The sequence below is a fragment of the Arachis ipaensis genome, chromosome B9, assembly GCF_059453495.1.
Source record: "Arachis ipaensis isolate K30076 ecotype BB chromosome B9, ASM5945349v1, whole genome shotgun sequence".
Lineage (NCBI taxonomy): Eukaryota > Viridiplantae > Streptophyta > Magnoliopsida > Fabales > Fabaceae > Arachis > Arachis ipaensis.
In genome coordinates this window covers 21367647-21385670 of record NC_142444.1, presented here as the reverse complement: position 1 = coordinate 21385670, position 18024 = coordinate 21367647, and the positions used below count along the sequence as shown (strand labels likewise).

At 33.0% G+C, this 18024-nt stretch overlaps 2 protein-coding genes across 2 annotated transcripts; both read left to right on the top strand.

The window, feature by feature from the left end:
- The first annotated feature begins 2046 nt into the window (after positions 1-2046).
- Positions 2047-4588, top strand: LOC107615169 (replication protein A 70 kDa DNA-binding subunit B-like). The gene is made up of 10 exons (XM_088498807.1): positions 2047-2202; positions 2672-2742; positions 2871-2998; positions 3107-3191; positions 3291-3423; positions 3495-3652; positions 3733-3856; positions 3977-4159; positions 4240-4305; positions 4388-4588. The coding sequence occupies exons 1-10, from the start codon at positions 2047-2049 to the stop codon at positions 4586-4588; spliced, it is 1305 nt and encodes a 434-aa protein (XP_088354933.1).
- Positions 4589-6669: 2081 nt separating this feature from the next.
- On the top strand, positions 6670-7411 carry LOC148543979 (uncharacterized). Its single transcript, XM_088498103.1, has 2 exons — positions 6670-6756; positions 6860-7411. Exons 1-2 carry the CDS (start codon positions 6670-6672, stop codon positions 7409-7411), a joined length of 639 nt encoding a protein of 212 aa, XP_088354229.1.
- The last annotated feature ends 10613 nt before the right edge of the window (positions 7412-18024 follow it).

Below are 18024 nucleotides of genomic sequence, written 5' to 3'. Positions count from 1 at the left end.
TTAGCTCAGCCAAATTATGATTCAATGAAAAACTTTCTATCATTGACGGGCTTCACTGCCGTGCCAGACATATTCCAACCCACAAACCAATATCGTCCACCTATAATTTCAATTGCTAATGTCGATGCATCCAACACTACCATTAATGCTATCAACCATGATGGAGGTAGCTCTCCCAATGTTCATAGTTCCAATCCACCCAACCCCAATGGAAATATTTCGGCTCCACCTTCGCCTCCACTCCCAGAGTTCCACTCAGTTGTGAGGGTTATCTCTAAATACCAGTCTAACCACTATTCAATGGTTAGTTTTCATTGACACATATCTCTTGCATTAATTTCCTTTTTCATTGACTTCGGCGTTTGCGGCCCAAGCATTTTCTTCAAGACTAGACTTTGTACGCATTTGCAAACTCCACAAGCCACCTATTGTGATGAAGCTTTGTTGGAGGAGTCCTAGGTCATCTGAGGCCTTCCTTACAAGGGGTGGTGCAAATTCTCTGTTGAGCATGATTGCAGTGTGGTAGTGTTCTACGCATAAGTGTTCCAATCGATGTTGAAACCATGATGTACATTACTATGTTACGTCGGTAGACATGTTAGGTTGATGTTGTTTTGATCGGATCTACCTGTTGTAGTGAAAAGTTAGTATCCAGTCATGTTTAGCAATTAAATTAGTTTTTATTTTGGTGTAGAATGAAATTCTCCATGGAAGTAATGAACATCACCATAACTCTAAATTTGCGTACAGTTAATATAATTAGGGAGATTGTCGCGAGCACTTCAACTATTCTGACACGTATTTGTTGTGACTCAAAAAATTCTGACATTACCTTTCTTGGAGCATACTCATATTCCAGCACGTATTTGTCGTGAGTCGAGAATTTTAAGATTACCTTTCTTAAATACTCATATTAATAATATATAATTAACAAAGTATTCATATGTTAACACCAACGTTACCATCAACTGTTGCCCAGAAATCGTATTAGTTGATTCATTCATTGGTTAGTAATTAAAAACCTTTTTACAAAACGACGACGTCCATATGTATGTGAATAAAGGTGTCATGTTAGATATACCACACCTTAATACTATTATGTAAACTTTGCTTCAGACACACTTATAATGTGTTAGTGGATTCTCATGCAATGGCCTTCACTTTCAAGAATGAAGGTGTGGTTTGCTTCATTTACTTAGTTTACTATTGACTTTATTAGGTTTGATATATATATATATATATATATATATATATATATATATATATATATATATATATATATATATATATATATATATATATATATATATATATATATATATATATATATAAGCATTTATAAGCATGAATATATATTTGACATACGTAATTAATATTAATAAATTACAAATATATATATATATATATATATATATTTGTTCAAGCTTATAGATATTTATAATTTATTAATTAATATTTATTGTATATTATATTATATTATATATTTTATATATTATATGTTATATACTATATAGTATATTAAATATATTAGATATTATATTTTGTGTGTGTATATATATCGTATCCGATTGTTCATTTATTATATACTGTATTATGTTAGATATGTAATATATTATATTATATATACTATGCATAAGCATGAATATATATTATATATTATATTACGTATCGTATCGTATACTATATACTATATAGTGTATTAATTATAAAGTGACAAAAAATTTTGTAATTATTATCAGGGGACATGCATGTCCTCTGTGAAGTATAGAACTTCCTCATATCATTGGTTAAGGGACATGGACGTCCATTGTCTTATATAGTCTTATGAGTGTACTTTCATGAGTTAGATTTGAATAAATTAATGAACACTTCATGTTTTTTCTGTCGTTTTCTCATTGTACTCACATAGAATACAATTGTGAAGCGTCCTACCTTCTCCTCTACAGAAATTTGTGCTATAAATTTAGCACTCCTCTCCATTTGAATATCCACCATTAGCTATTATAACCAAAGTTACTTACCAGACACTTTATCTCTTTGTTACAAATGGCTACCACCTTCAACCTCATCAAAGACATCGACGCATCTCAAGACACCTTGTCGTATAGGATAAAGGTCAGAGTTATTAAAATTTGGTCACTGTCTACGGCGGAGCAAAAATACCAAAAACCAATGTTGGAGCTGGTGGTCATGGATCATTTGGTAAACTGACAACTTTTTTCTATTATTTGTTTGTGTAATCTAACTTTAGAGATTAATCTAATTTTCAATGAACCCATTTTATCTTTATGTAAGGAGATCGCATCCAATGCTCAATTAGAAACCATCAAAGAAGGTAGTTTGAGCATGATGTGTCTGAAGGGAGTATATACACAATCTCCAACTTTACACTTTTCCTAAATGATTTGAAGTACAAGGCCACTAATCATTCTAGCAAAATATATTTTATAAGGGATACTCAAGTGAGGATGGTTCAGGATCTTACCTTTTCTGAACATGTATTTCCCTTCGTGCCCAACGAATTAATACTTAACCACACTAATGCACAATCTCATCTAATTGGTATGATATGTCGTGTGCGGACTTGCCAATTTGCATTGTTGAAATCATGACCATAGCAATTAATTAAGTTTTTTTTGTCACGGATATCATTGGCCTTCTCACTGCTAAGGGTGACATAATTGAATTCACTAAAAATGGGAAGAAATGCAGTTACATTGTGATAGAGCTTGATGATATGCAGTTAGTCTTATAACTTTATTTAGGCAACAATGTTACTAAGTTATTAAACTAATGCCAACTTGCAGTCAATAACTGACGTATTTCTTTGGCCAACCTTATTTCTAACTCTTTGTTCAATGTAAATGCAGGGAAAAGGGTAAGATCCATTGCACACTGTGGGAAGAATTTGCAACCCAACTAGTTAAGCATATGGAGGAACAACCAACAACAGAGTACATCCTAACTTTACAATTTGCAAAATTTAATCTCTTCAAAGGTTAGTCAAACCTATAACGAAAATAACATACAAGATTATGCACACAAATAGTTTGTATCTTGCATAATGGTTACATAACAGTGTTTGGTTTGTGGAAATCCTGGACAGGTACCATGGGTATATCAAATACCAATCACAATTCTATTATGCACATCAATGCTGATTTTCAGGAGGTGAAAGACTTTCAAAAGAGGTATGAATTTTCGCATTCTCATAATATTCAAAATATTGACCAAAACATCAGGTACCATGGATAAAAATTGTATAAATTGGTTAATCAATTCCTTTGCAGTCTTATAATGTCAGGAGTCCCATCTGCAAATCAAGTCACCCAAATAGTTGCTGAGCTAGCATATTCCCTTGAAGAAGACCTCATCAACAATTCCATTTATAAGCCCATATCTGAGCTAAAAGAGACATTTGAGGTGCATATAGATTCCATGTTTATTTACATGTCATCGATGTATTCATGAAATTTAAAGCATGGTTATTGTATGTCGGAACCTTTGTCACGATTGGCACCGTCATTGCCATTGATCAGAAGAACGGTTGGTGGCACAAAAGTTGCAAACAATGCTTCACTTCCCTAAAGGAAGCAGAAAATTCATACCATTGTGCAAAGTGCAACTCACATCCCTTGACACACACCCCAAGGTATGTAGTAGCGTCCACTTAAAATTGGTTTTGATAATCCATAAATGGTGTCCATTTTGGGCTCATGTATTTGTTACCAGGTATAGCATTAATATGAAGGTTGCTAATGACACTGACACGACTATTTTCTTGCTGTACGACAAAGAAGCCTCCAGATACTTGGGTATCTCTGCCTCTGATTTAAGGCTCACACAACTGACTAAGGTATTTTTTCAATGCGCCTTATTTTGCCATGATGATTTTCCCGAGGAGTAGTCAAGTTATCCAACATCTAATTATAACAAAAATGTATATGTTGTTGTTTATTCAATTGAAATTCTATAGGGAGGAGTCCACGAGGAATATCCAACTGAGCTGAATGCATTAGTGGGGAAGAAATTCCTGTTCAAGTTAATTGTTAAGATGGAAGATGTCAATGCATTCCAACCCTACAAGATTGTTGTTGCTAAACTTTGTGAGGAGGACTCAGTTATGAACAAGTTTCTTGAAAAGAACAACATACATGAGGTGAGAAATTAGCATGCACATTAGATTAATCTCATCATGTCTGCCAGTTTGAACTTAGATATGGTATTTATATTAGGCAGCAAAGTGTGGGTGTTGAGAATTCTGAATTGCTTAGCATGAACACCGACTCTGCAGAGATCGCTAAGGTTTTTTGTATACTTTAGTCCAATGTGGTCTCATAGTGTAGTTGCTAACACTTACACAACTATTTACCAAAAAAATTTTCAGGACACAAGTGCCCCATCTGCTGAGAATTCAATGGAGGTTCCATTGGATGCATTCTCAACCCCTAAGAGCAAGATAATTACTGGTGGATGGTCCAAGAAACTAATTGATGTCTACCCAGAAGATCTTGATGCATCATATTCAAAGTGTAGGAAGGCCACCAATGGCGACAACGCAACTCTTGCCAAAGTCCATCATGATTAGTCAATTTGCAACTAAATAAGCACCTTTCAGGGGTTCATAGTTCCCTGGATCGAAATCAGAATGTGTGTCGGTGATGTTTGTCCTTCGCTCCAATCTGTTTTGTGTCTGCAATGGGTTGTCCTGTTGCAATGTCATGTCATCACTCGCATGAATAACGTGGTTTATTCATAATGAACCACTGTTGTAGTTGTCTTTGTCGTGTCGTGTGTGTAAGGAAAGCATATGCAGTGTCCATGACATGTATGTGTTTTGTGTGTCTTTTCTTCAACTTGAATGATATGATGAGCCCATGTTATGTTCTAATGCCTTTGAATAAAAAAATGCAAGACCACGTCAATATATAGTGTCTCCATCTGTGTGTGCATAATTAAATTTTTCTGACTGAAAATACATGAATCGTAACTAGGCGTAACATAAGTAACATCATATCTTAATCTAATTAATCGATTCATTAATTTCTAACAAGTTTAAACGAAATAATAGTATTGTTAACTACAATTTTTTCACAATTCCAGTCCATAAAAATAGATACATATCTTTTATAGTATTATTAACTTATGTTACGTGATAATAAATTAAAAGATGAAGATGCGTATAGCATAACCAACTAAGGATAGTACTATTTGCAATGATATAGAGTCAAAAATACCTCAGAGCTACAATTTGGGTAATTCGATCATTTTGCCAAGGGTTAGTAAAAATATATATTTTCTACTCTTTTTATATGATAAATCTATAAGAAAAATTGTCTTCTTTGCTTATTATCCTTTTAGATTGTGCTAGCATAAAATTCTCCTTATAATTTGCACAAAATACTGAAGACATTATTGGGAAAGTTACATCGCTTATAATAATTAATGCATAACATTATGGTTCCCCAAATGGCCAAATGGGTAATTGTTTCTAATAATTTGAACCATAATTTTGGATATGGATAATCTAGCATTGATTGATTAGTAATATGATAAAATTTTGTTAACCCCATTGAAGTAAAGCAAGACACATGCAGGCTGCATAAGTTAAGTAATAACACATGAGCATACACTAGAAACATCATGGCATAATTATATTTGGTGAATTGACATTACACTATTATTTTTTTTTTTTTTGAAGTTGTAAATTATTAGGAATTACCTGTGTGTTTAAATTAAAATTTATAAATCAAACTTTGTATCAAATTGATTTGATAAATTTAAATTTGATTATAATTAAAAATTATTATTTAAATTATATTACTTAAAATCACGTGTTAATTAAAAATTTCTAAACTCACATCAATTTATGATACTCAGTAACTTTTTTTTTCCAAAAAATTGTTTTGCTAATTGTTTTTTAAAATTTTTAAATCATGTCTTAAAATTTAATATTTTTTTGTGCATAATTTTTTATTTCCCGTTTTTTATTTAATTCGGTGTTTCTAATAGAATCAATAATTTATAATTTATATTCTCAAATAATAATAATAATAATAATAATAATTAAATTACACATTAATACAAGAACACACCGTCGAAACTATTTAAAGACAAATAAAAAAATATTTCATAACAAAATATATGTATCAATAAAGATTATTTAAAAAAATTTATATCAACAATAAATAGTAAAAGTTCTATTAATATATGATAGCATAATCCTTTTTTGGTATAACATAATTATTTAAAAAATAAATCAAAAATTTCTAATAATAGTTCCTATTATCTCATATTACAAATGAGACAGAAGGATAAAACTAATAAAAAATAAATTTTCAATGCCAAACAAAACTAAAAACTAACGTAAGACAATACTGTGTCTAATTCTACACTACCTTTTTTTATTGATTTAATCACTCATTGTAGAAACCCCTTTTCCCATTACTTAACTGCTCCTTACATTGCCTTATTGCACCACCAGTCTTATTTAAGGCAGTTATATATACTATTCTCCCAATTTTATATATGTACTATTCTCATCATCTTTAGTTCCCCTATTTCTCTTTCAACAAGTTCTTAACACATCACGATGACTACCTACACAAACAAAGTGGAAACTCTGGGGAGAACACCATACACAGAGACCATGCAATTAACCAATCATCTATGGTTGCAACAGCCGACAACAATAGGCCCATTCCTCTTGACTTTGATGATGATTGGGTATTTTACCTCCGTGTCGATCCTCATGCTGTAAGTCATATTTATTGAGGTTCTGTAGTTATTCCACAGAGTAAACAAAACTATCTACTGAAATATTTGATCTAAATTGATTTCGTTGAGCGTTTCTTTGCAGATCATTCATGAGATGCCATCCATTTTTTACCAGAAGTACAAAGGTCTTCTTCGTGAAAGGATGGTTGTTGTAGACCACAATGGCAATCAGATTGAGCTTTCCCTTGGCAAAGGTAATTCTTCTGGGTATATTATACATGGGTTTGACAACCTGGTCACTTGCTATGGCCTTTCCTCTGGCGGTTGGATGAAATTAATGTACATGGGGGAAGATATTTTTCTCGTGGTGAAGGTTAAAGATTGCTACATGGATAAGAAAGAATTCTCATCTCCGCACTCTAAGGTAGCCACCAACACAGATGGTTTAACCCATCAATCTACATCGACATACTCTTCCAAAGATTTAGGCCTCTCATATCCCTCTGATCCAACCCACCAACACCACTTGACAAATCAATTATGTCCGCAGGTGAGCGTCCTTCAAGAAACACCTCATTATCTGATTGCTACCGTCCCCCAAAATGAACTGCTAAATCTGACTTCTGATGTCCAAACAGTGTCCAAAGAAAGTTATTCTATAGGTGATTATCTTAAAAATGATCCCTCAAAGTAGTTCCCTAAACATGGTAAGATTTTACAACCATCCGAGCTAACCAATGAATCCACCATTTTTCAACAGCCAACCATCAATAATCATATACAGGCAGTACCACTACCGATCTCGATTGGCCACATTCCGTCATTGCAAACAAATGTTCTTAACAAGCCAACCAGGTTATTGGTTCAACCTCAGAATATCAACGGCCAGATCTGTACAGTGCTCCGACACAACATTCAATGAGCAGCTCACATGTTTTTTCTTGCATGAAGTTTCTCACATCAAACCAGGTGGACAATAGTGCTGTGGTAAGTAGGAAAGGTTGCAACACATGTATTTCCAAATGTATTAATTCAAAAATAACCATTGCAGCTAAGTTACTCATCCACCTTTGAATTAAATTTTTTGTTGCAGATTCTACTGCTACGATTTGTGCAGAATGTGTTCCCATCTAGGCATGACAATGTCAACGTTATACTCAATAATGAATGCTGCTATCGACTGGGTTTAAGATGGAACAAATCCAGGAAGATTATGTTATATTTGACTAGGGGTTGGAAGAGCTTTGCAAAGAGCAATGGATTTAGAGCTGGTACCCTTTTGAAATTTTTGGTGTCACTGGCGAATGAAAATACAATGCACGTCCAAGTTGTGAAACTGTGAAGCATGGTTTCTATAGGTTTTCCTGTGGGTCAATATAAGGCAGTTACTGTTATGGTATTGGTTACTTTAAAATTCAGTATATGCGTTCTGTTCTGGCTGAATTAGTGTAGTGTATCTTTCAATTATGTTTAATGGATAATGGGAATTCTCAAATTTTTTTAAAGCATCTTAAGCTGGATGACAAATACACCTGGGATGCAATTTAAAGTGAACTTTTATTATACACCAATTAATTAGTTTTAACCAAATATCTATAGTGGATGAATAATTATAATATTCAAACTGGTAATCAAACCGCTGATTACAAAACTTCAGTCATGTCACCATGTTACAATCTACTCCATGGTCATGACCAAGGCTATTACACATCTTCATTATATGCATAGGAATTAATCATGTCTTTGCTAAATATCAAATAGTGTTAAGTAAAAACTACTTTAGACTTAACCAATAATTTTTCCTGTGAGCCCCATTATATTATATTCTTATATTCTTATATTATATTATATTCTTATATACTAATAATACACTAATGCCCACAACCTAAATAATTTCTTCTTCGAAAACTTATCCATTGTAAGGGAAGCCATTAACAATTTAGAGATTATGTACATTACTTTGAATATAAACAATTATTTCTCCTGTGATCCGATCCCCATTATATTACAGTCTTATATTATATCATATTCTTATATACTAATAATATACTAATATTTACAACCTAAATAATTCATTCAATGCGAAAACTTTAAGAATTTATAGATTGTGTATATTACTTTGAATTTCCTTATCATCTCATTTTTTATTATTATACTTTAACTTTATTACTTTATCAGTACATATCTTTAACTCAGTAGAAATCATTACCTTTCTTCCAAGCCGGCTATGGTAATTGTGCACCAGACTGTCACCCATTTCATATCATCTATTGTTATCTTCTTCCATACTCTGCGCTACTCTGTGTCTAGGAACATGGTTTAGATTCAAATTCAAAATCCTACTTTTTATAAATATATTGCATATATTACATTAGATATCCAGTGTGTTAATGTTACATACAAACTATGGTTGAGTATCAATCTCAACTTACAGTGGGGTCAATCATGCATAGATTCCCATCTTACTTTAAAGGATTATCTTTTTGTTTACTCTTTGTGGTATGTGTATCTGAGCGACAAAAAGAATAGACAATAATGATATCTATTTTTATCTTCATTAGCCTAAGAAATATATCTAATGTATTTATGATATTTATTTTTTATTCCTTTAAAGAAAGAGTGAGAATGTTCCATTCTTATGATACTAATCAGCTATAAATAGTCAACTACTTTAAAGGCAAAAACATGTTCACACCACAAAACTATAAACCCATTTATTTAGTTACTAAAACATGTAGGCACTTGCGTTTATTAATGGATCTGGTGGTCTATATCCTGCTAGACGTTCATTGCCACTAGCCTTTAATAGCTCCATTCTTATGCCAATCCTGAACTCCAAGTACTACACCTACTATATTCAGTAAGTTGTACTTGCAAAAGACATATCTTTCACTGTCCACAATGCAAAGTGATCAGAAAGTTCATGACATTGATCAACAATGCCGAGTATTTTATCTCACCGTAGACCCATTGTCGGTACGACTTCATCAGCACCCTAACTTTATATTATTGTTTATTTTAGCATTTTTATTTCTCTATTCATATAACATGGAGTTTAAAACTTTGTACACAGGTTACATATATTAGGATCTCATGCCTGTTTTTGACTATTTCCTCATCTATTTTTAACAAATGATGCATGATATACCAAGCCTATTCTATAGACAATACTGTGACATTCTAAATGATAAAATGCAAGTGGTTGATCCTAATCGAAACACCATTCAGCTACGAATCATAAAGGGTTATAACATAGCTTATATTGTAGAAGGTTTGGATAAGTTGGTTTATGTGTATGGACTTTCACATTGAGGAACCATCAAGCTGAGGTTTCTCTTTGATGACATATTCTATGTCATCAAGGTGAAGAATGATAAGATAGAGAACATACCGATTCGTTACCATTATCTGAAAGAACCATTTTCTAAAAAGACTTCTATAAAGGGAAAAGAGGTTATTCCACATGATCCTTTCTTTCATGAGGTTGAAAGATTTCATAATGCAACTTACAAGCCAGACAAAAACAGGAAACTCAGTTTAGAAACTAAAAAGAATACTACGTCAAACTATGGCCGCTTTAATAATCCAAAGATCCTTCATGGAGTTCCAATCGCTGCACACCATCATCACCCTACAGACTTTGCAACTACTGTTGGTAATAACAAGATTCACAACCATCTTTCAAAGCCTCTGGACATTGATCTTAATGTTGTTCCCCAAATTGAGGATGATGACATTCAAAGAAAGGAAGACGTGGTCATGAAAACCATCCAAAGTTGCAAGGGCACAATAACTACCGAAGTCAACAAGGACACATACCCTATAATACCTTTCAAGGATCATGAGTTTCCATATACATCCAATGAAGATCAGTTTGTGAACCTGCCAAACCCTCCTTTTAATTATGCGGGATTCAATAGACCATCCTTTGTCCAGTTTATGCCCATGCATTGGCCACGAAACTCCCACTATTTCAAATATGTATGCATGATTACCATCCGCAATAATCAAGCTTCCTCTGTGGTACATGTGTTCCCTTAATGTCTAATTTATTTTTGGAGGATAATTAAGTTTAATCGGTTCACTAACTTTACGATGTCATTTCTTATCCTTCTAATGTACAGGTCCTACCTCCAAACTTTGCTAGATTTGCATTTCCTTCTATGTTGGACTATGTACGTGTTATTCAAGTTGGAGGCATTGAACATAGCATGGGAATTCGCTGGACACTTATCTCTACATTTGTTGAAGCTTTACTCACCAGAGAATGGAAAGCTTTTGTCAGAAATAATCTATTAAGGTCAGGAAGTATTCTGAGGTTCACCGTGACATCCTTAGATGAGACCGTCATGTACGTGGAGTTGTTGAAGCTCTAATCACAATGGCCTCCACTCTTTGTTTTCACATATTAGTTTAGATATAAGAAATCTTTTTGTGGAGTCACTCTAGGAACCATTGGTCTAAGTAATCCTCATATAGTAGAACTCATTCTTATGGTTATAAGAAGTGAATCGAAAGAGGCATATGATGGTTCATGGAGTTACTTTTCAAGGCACACTATAACAGTCCATTTTGTGTAAATGATGTGCAAAGTATTTTAGTTTACGACATGCAATGAATGCGTGGAGTTTATATTTACATGGAATCGAAGAATTAGTTAATTAAATGAGATGCAAAGTAGTTAAGTAGTTTGTGCAAAGTAATTTCAGAGAAGATTTCCATTCATAATTTGGTTTGATCATATTCAAATAGGATCCATATCCCCACTCATTGAAGATGATGCATGCTATACCAAGCCTGTTATATAGACCATATATTGTGACATTCTAAATGATAAGATGCAAATGGTTGATCCTAATCGAAACACCATTCAACTGCAGATCATAAAGGGGTTATAACACAGCTTATATTGTAGAAGGTTTGGATAAGTTGGTTTATGTGTATGGACTTTCAAATGGAGGAACCATCAAGTTCAGGTTTCTCTATGTCATCAAGGTGAAGCATGATAAGATGGAGAACGTATCCATACATTACCATTATCTAAAAGAACCATTTTCTAAAAAGACTTCCATAAAGGAGAAAAAGGGTTGTTCCACATGAACCTTTCTTTCATGAGGTTGAAAATTTTCACAATGCAACTTACAAGTCAGAGAAAAACAAGAAACGCAATTCACAGTAATTCATTCTTTGTATATTGAATCATTCATTAGCCTTATTAAGTGCAGCCGTTAGCCTTTCCATTCAATAATTTATTCTTTGTATAATCAAATCCTCACTGATTATGATATAAAGATGCACAAATATTCAATACATCAAATCTTTTTCCATCGACTGATAGAGTCCAGTTTTAATCGAAATAGTAGTTATGCTATAAATTAAGTTAGATGTCTATTATCATGCAAATCTGATGGAGTAATTTTTCATACATACTTGCATGGTGTTAATGCCAATGTTATGTTATACATCACTATCTTTCTGCCAGTTTTCCCGCCTATTGTCTTATCTTATAAATTGTTACACATAATAATTAATAAGAAAAAAAATTGTTTCTGATGTATTAAGTAAAATAATTTTATATGTATCTCAAATTATCTAAAGTTATTCAATAAAAGTAACTATCTTTTATATTGATAGTATAAATAGTTATCTAAAAATATAAATGTGATTGATTGACTTTATAAAATAATTTATAATATTGATCCAACAAAATTGAACTCTAATAATAATAATAAATGGAACATGTTTTTATAATTGTACAAGACAATTACTGAAAATATGGTGTTATATATCATGTATATTTATTTATTTTTGTCAAAAAATTAATTCTCTTAAAAATTTAAACTAATATAAATAGTTATATTTCTAAAATTTTTCTCCGTTTAAGTTACCATTTTACCTTATAAATGTATATAAAATAATAGATATAATAGTCATCAAAATATTTTAAGATAAAATTAATTTGATTTTTTGTTTATCCAAAATTTATATGCGGCAAAATCAAAGAAAATGACACATTAAAATTTATCTATTATTTTTTCTATTTTACTATTTTAAAATTTTCCTATTTTTTGACTTAACATATTTATTATAAGAATGTCAATGTTATTTTATACAAAACAATACAACAATTTATCACCACCAACACATTTACACAACATGCGTTTTTTGTCTTTACTGGAATAGAGTGATATTGGTGGAAGTATATCATTCAATTATGTAAATTCAAAGCAACCAAGCTATGAACAATTTTGTTCTATTATGTTACTTACTCAAACATCCTGCCAATTTATATATATTTTTATTTGATTATGGCTTCGTTGAACATATAGAATATAATGGACTATAATATTTTATTTCAATTATGATACAAAGTAAGTAGCATTATATAGCATTATATTTGAGCATAAAGTTAATAGTTATATATATTAGTTCGTAATATTATTTAATAGTTATTTTTATCAGTTCGTGATATTAGTTATGAGTTAATATATTAGTTAATATTAGGAACTTAGAATGGAGCATACAGTTTTCAAGATACAAACTTTTAATTTGTATTTTAATATAGCATTATATTTTCAATTATGATATTGATTAGTATTTTGATGTATATTACGAACTCCTCTTATCTCCACCTAATTTCCATGGCTTAAAAATTTTATACATAGATTTTATAAGCATATGAGGCTTTTATAACGCATTCAGCATCACATATGGTTTAACCCATCAATCTACATTCACAGACTCTCCCAAAGATATTGACCTCTCGTATCCCTCTGATCCAAGCCACCAAGACCACTCGACAGCTCAATTATGTTCGCAGGTGAGCATCTTTCAATAAATACCTCATCATCTGATTGCTACCATCCTCAGAATCCCAACTGGCCAGATTTGTACAATGCTCCAGCACACCTTTGAACGAGCATCTCGAATGTATTTTCTTGCATGAAGCTTCTCCCATCAAACCAGGTGGACAATAGTATTGTCATAAGCAAGAAAAGTAGCAACACATGTATAACTCATTCAGCATCAATTATATAGTGTTGTATCATCTGCCCATCTGCAATGGATTATAATGATTACATACTGAGCCCAAAACTAGTTAGATTGCAGAGAAGATTTATCTTAGCCGAGAAGAGAGCGCACCAGCGAGGTGTTGCAGCTGGGAGAAAAATTCCACAAAGTAAACTTATTTAGTTCAAAATAGATACAAACTTATTAGAATGCAACACTACTAAATCTATCTATCATATGGTTAATGTAATGCATGCCATGCATTAATCAGGTTCCAATGTGAGTCCTATACTACCTCTTAAGAGAAGTTTAGCCACTCTCACTCAATCAGCATCACCATCCATTGTTATAAACCCAACGACGAACTCAGAAGCGAATAAAAAAGACTCCTCTAGAAGCAATGCTCCTCTAAGTCTGCAAAGATAGCTTATCAACAAAGAAGTCCACTTTCAAATATTACGAATGGTATAATTATCTATCTTGCAATGTTCACCAGCTCTAACATACCAATCTGTTTTTATTTATGGTGACACCTTATAGCCTCTAACATGTTTTGTTCCTTTTAGTGCACCAAAGTGTCCAGGTTGCATCCAACTCTAAAGATACAAACATTCCTAATACTGATTGCAATCGTCAAAACAAACATCACAGGGATAAAGATTCAGCAACTCAATGCAGTAGCAACAAAACAACAAAGCTCAGTAGCTTGCATTTGAGCATCGAACAACAACTGCATTCACTAACATACCCTTCTAATTTCACCTATAACATATCAGCATGTAAACACCAAAAAATTCCTCCCGTATAGCTAGCTTCAACCTGATGTCGCATCCATTTAAAATGAAACATTTGCATCGCATCCAATAAAAAGACCTTCAATCACACCAAAAAACAGAGCCATATTTTATAAAACAGGAATTTCACAACTGAACTACGTACGAGTCAAAACTCATCGCATCCTCGCACAGAAATGACACCATTGGATCCAGGTCATCATGAATAGGGAAATCATGATCCCAATACAGATTACAAAGGTGAGTAGCCAAAGACAAAATTTTAATTAGTTTTATCCAACTAATCTAATAAGTTATAGCTAGAACCATGTAGTAACAGTATTTTTCCTATAAAATAATGCAGTATTAGATGCCTTTGATGATACTGGAATAGACTCTGAATATGTACATCAACCCCACTGATGAGCGGATATTTTATACGCTTTTTGGGGTTAATTTCATGTAGTTTTTAGTATATTTTAGTTAGTTTTTAGTATATTTTCATTAGTTTCTAGGCAAAATTCATATTTCTGGACTTTACTATGAGTTTGTGTGTTTTTCTATAATTTCAGGTATTTTCTGGCTGAAATTGAGGGAGCTGAGCAAAAATCTGATTCAGGCTGAAAAAGGACTGCTGATGCTATTGGATTCTGACCTCCCTGCACTCGAAATAAATTTTTTGGAGCTACAGATATCCAATTAGCACGCTCTCAATTGCGTTGGAAAGTAGACATCCAAGGCTTTCCAGCAATATATAATTGTCCATACATTATTCAAGGATAGACGACGTAAATTGGCGTTCAACGCCAGTTCCATCTTACATTCTGGCGTTAAATGCCAGAAACAAGTTACAAGTTGGAGTTGAACGCCAGAAACATGTTACAACCTGGCATTCAACTCTGGAAACAGTCTAGGCATGCATAAAGCTTAAGTCTCAGCCCCAGCACACAACAAGTGGGCCCCATAAGTGGATTTCTGCACCATCTACCTTAGTTTATTCGTTTTCTGTAAACCTAGGTTACTAGTTGAGTATTTAAACAACTTTTAGAGATTTATTCGGTATCTCATGACATTTTAGATCTGAACTTTGTACTCTTTGACGGCATGAGTCTCTAAACTCCATTATTGTGGGTGAGGAGCTCTGCTGTGTCTCGATGAATTAATGCAATTACTTCTGTTTTCCATTCAAACATGCTTGTTTCTATATAGGATATTTATTCGCACTGCAATATGATGAATGTGATGATCCGTGACACTCATCACCATTCTCAACCTATGAACGTGTACCTGACAACCACCTCCGTTCTACATTAGATTGAATGAGTATCTCTTGGATTCCTTAATCAGAGTCTTCGTGGTATAAGCTAGAATCCATTGGCAGCATTCTTGAGAATCCAGAAAGTCTAAACCTTGTCTGTGGTATTCCGAGTAGGATTCAGGGATTGGATGACTGTGACGAGCTTCAAACTCACAAGGGTTGGGCATAGTGACAGACGCAAAAAGATCAATGGATCCTATTCCAGCATGAGTGAGAACCGACAGATGATTAGTCGTGCGGTGACAGCGCACCTGGACCATTTTTACTGAGAGGACGGATGGTAGCTATTGACAACGGTGATCCACCAACATACAGCTTGCCATAGGAGGAACCTTGCGTGCGTGAAGAAGAAGACAGGGAGAAAGCAGAGATTCAGAAGACAAAGCATCTCCAAAACTCCAACATATTCTCCATTACTGCAGAACAAGTATTTATTTCACGCTCTTTTATTTTTCGCAATTCAAACTGATAAATATAATTGATATCCTGACTAAGAGTTACAAGATAACCATAGATTGCTTCAAGCCAACAATCTCCGTGGGATTCGACCTTTACTCACGTAAGGTATTACTTGGACGACACAGTGCACTTGTTGGTTAGTGGTACAAGTTGTGAAAAGTGTGATTCACAATTTGTGCACCAAGTTTTTGGCGCCGTTGCCGGGGATTGTTCGAGTTTGGACAACTGACGGTTTATTTTTTTGCTTAGATTAGGAAAAATTTTTCTTTTTGGTTTAGAGTCTTCTATTATTGTTCTTGGTTGAATTTTTTTTAAATCCTTATTTTCTCTTTTTAATTGTTTTCGAAAATTTTTATAAGCTAAAAATTGAGTTTTTTTATTTGAGTTTAGTTTCATATTTTAAGTTTGGTGTTTTCTTGTTTAATTTTCTTTAGTTTTCCAAAATTTTATTTTGGTTTTCTAAAAATTTTAAGTTTGGTGTTCTATCTTCATGTTCTTAGTATTCTTGAGTCTTTCTTGTGTTTTGATCTTAAAATTTTTAAGTTTGGTGTTCCTTGGTGTTTCCCTCCAAAATTTTCGAAAATAAGGAACATTAGATCTAAAAATTTTTAAGTTGTGTGTCTTTTGTGTGTTTTTCTCTTTCATCATAAAATTCAAAAATCAAAAAAATATCTTTTCTCTCTATTTTAAAGTGAATTTTTGAAAATTGCTTTTAAAATTCAGATTTCTATTTCTAAATTTAAAATATTTTTCAAAAATCATATCCAAAGTTTTTCAAATCTCCTTAATTAAGTAATTATTTTAGTTTTAAATTTTTTATTCTTAATTTTCGAAATCTATATTTAATTTCTAGTTATTTTATTTCATTTTTTTTATTCGTTCTCTTTTTATAAAATAAAAATAAAAATATATTTTAATTACATTTCACATCAATTCCCTTCTCTCCATCATGAACCTAAATGGAAATGAACAGTCCAAAAGGACTCTGGGGTCATATGCTAACCCCACTATTGCTTCATATGGGAGCAGTATCTGTATACCCTCCATTGGAGTCAGTAGCTTTGAGTTGAATCCTCAGCTCATTATCATGGTGCAGCAAAATTGTCAGTATTCTGGTCTTCCACAGGAAGAACCTACAGAGTTTCTAGCATAGTTTTTACAAATTGCTGACACAGTACATGATAAGGAAGTAGATCAAGATGTCTACAGATTATTACTGTTTCCATTTGCTGTAAAAGACCAAGCTAAGAGGTGGTTAAATAACCAACCTAAAGCTAGCATAAGAACATGGAAACATCTGTCAGAAAATTTTTTGAATCAATACTTCCCTCTAAAACGAATGACACAGCTAAGGCTGGACATCCAAGGCTTTAAACAAGGAGATAATGAATCTCTTTATGATGCCTGGGAGAGATACAGAGAGATGCTAAGAAAATGTCCCTCTGAAATGTTTTCAAAATGGGTGCAGTTAGACATCTTCTATTATGGGCTTACAGAGAGAGCTCAAATTTCTCTAGATCACTCAGCTGGTGGATCTATACACATGAGAAAGACAATTGAAGAGGCTCAAGAGATTATTGATACAGTTGCCAGAAATCAGCATCTGTACCTAAATAGTGAATCTTCCATGAAAGAAGAGGCTAAAACAATAACTGCTGAACTCAGTCCTGCAGAACAAATTACTGAATTCAATCAGCAATTAGACTTTCTAACAAAACAGCTGGCCGAATTCAAGGAGATACTACA

What these genes read in the sequence shown, in the direction of transcription:
- LOC107615169 (XM_088498807.1), top strand. Translation starts at nt 2,047, where the DNA reads ATGGCTACCACCTTCAACCTCATCAAAGACATCGACGCATCTCAAGAC. An exon ending in AAAATTTAATCTCTTCAAAG is followed by an intron (nt 2,999 to 3,106) that starts GTTAGTCAAACC and finishes AATCCTGGACAG; the next exon opens with GTACCATGGGTATATCAAAT. An exon ending in CCCTTGACACACACCCCAAG is followed by an intron (nt 3,653 to 3,732) that starts GTATGTAGTAGC and finishes ATTTGTTACCAG; the next exon opens with GTATAGCATTAATATGAAGG.
- LOC148543979 (XM_088498103.1), top strand. Translation starts at nt 6,670, where the DNA reads ATGGTTGCAACAGCCGACAACAATAGGCCCATTCCTCTTGACTTTGAT. An exon ending in TCCGTGTCGATCCTCATGCT is followed by an intron (nt 6,757 to 6,859) that starts GTAAGTCATATT and finishes GTTTCTTTGCAG; the next exon opens with ATCATTCATGAGATGCCATC.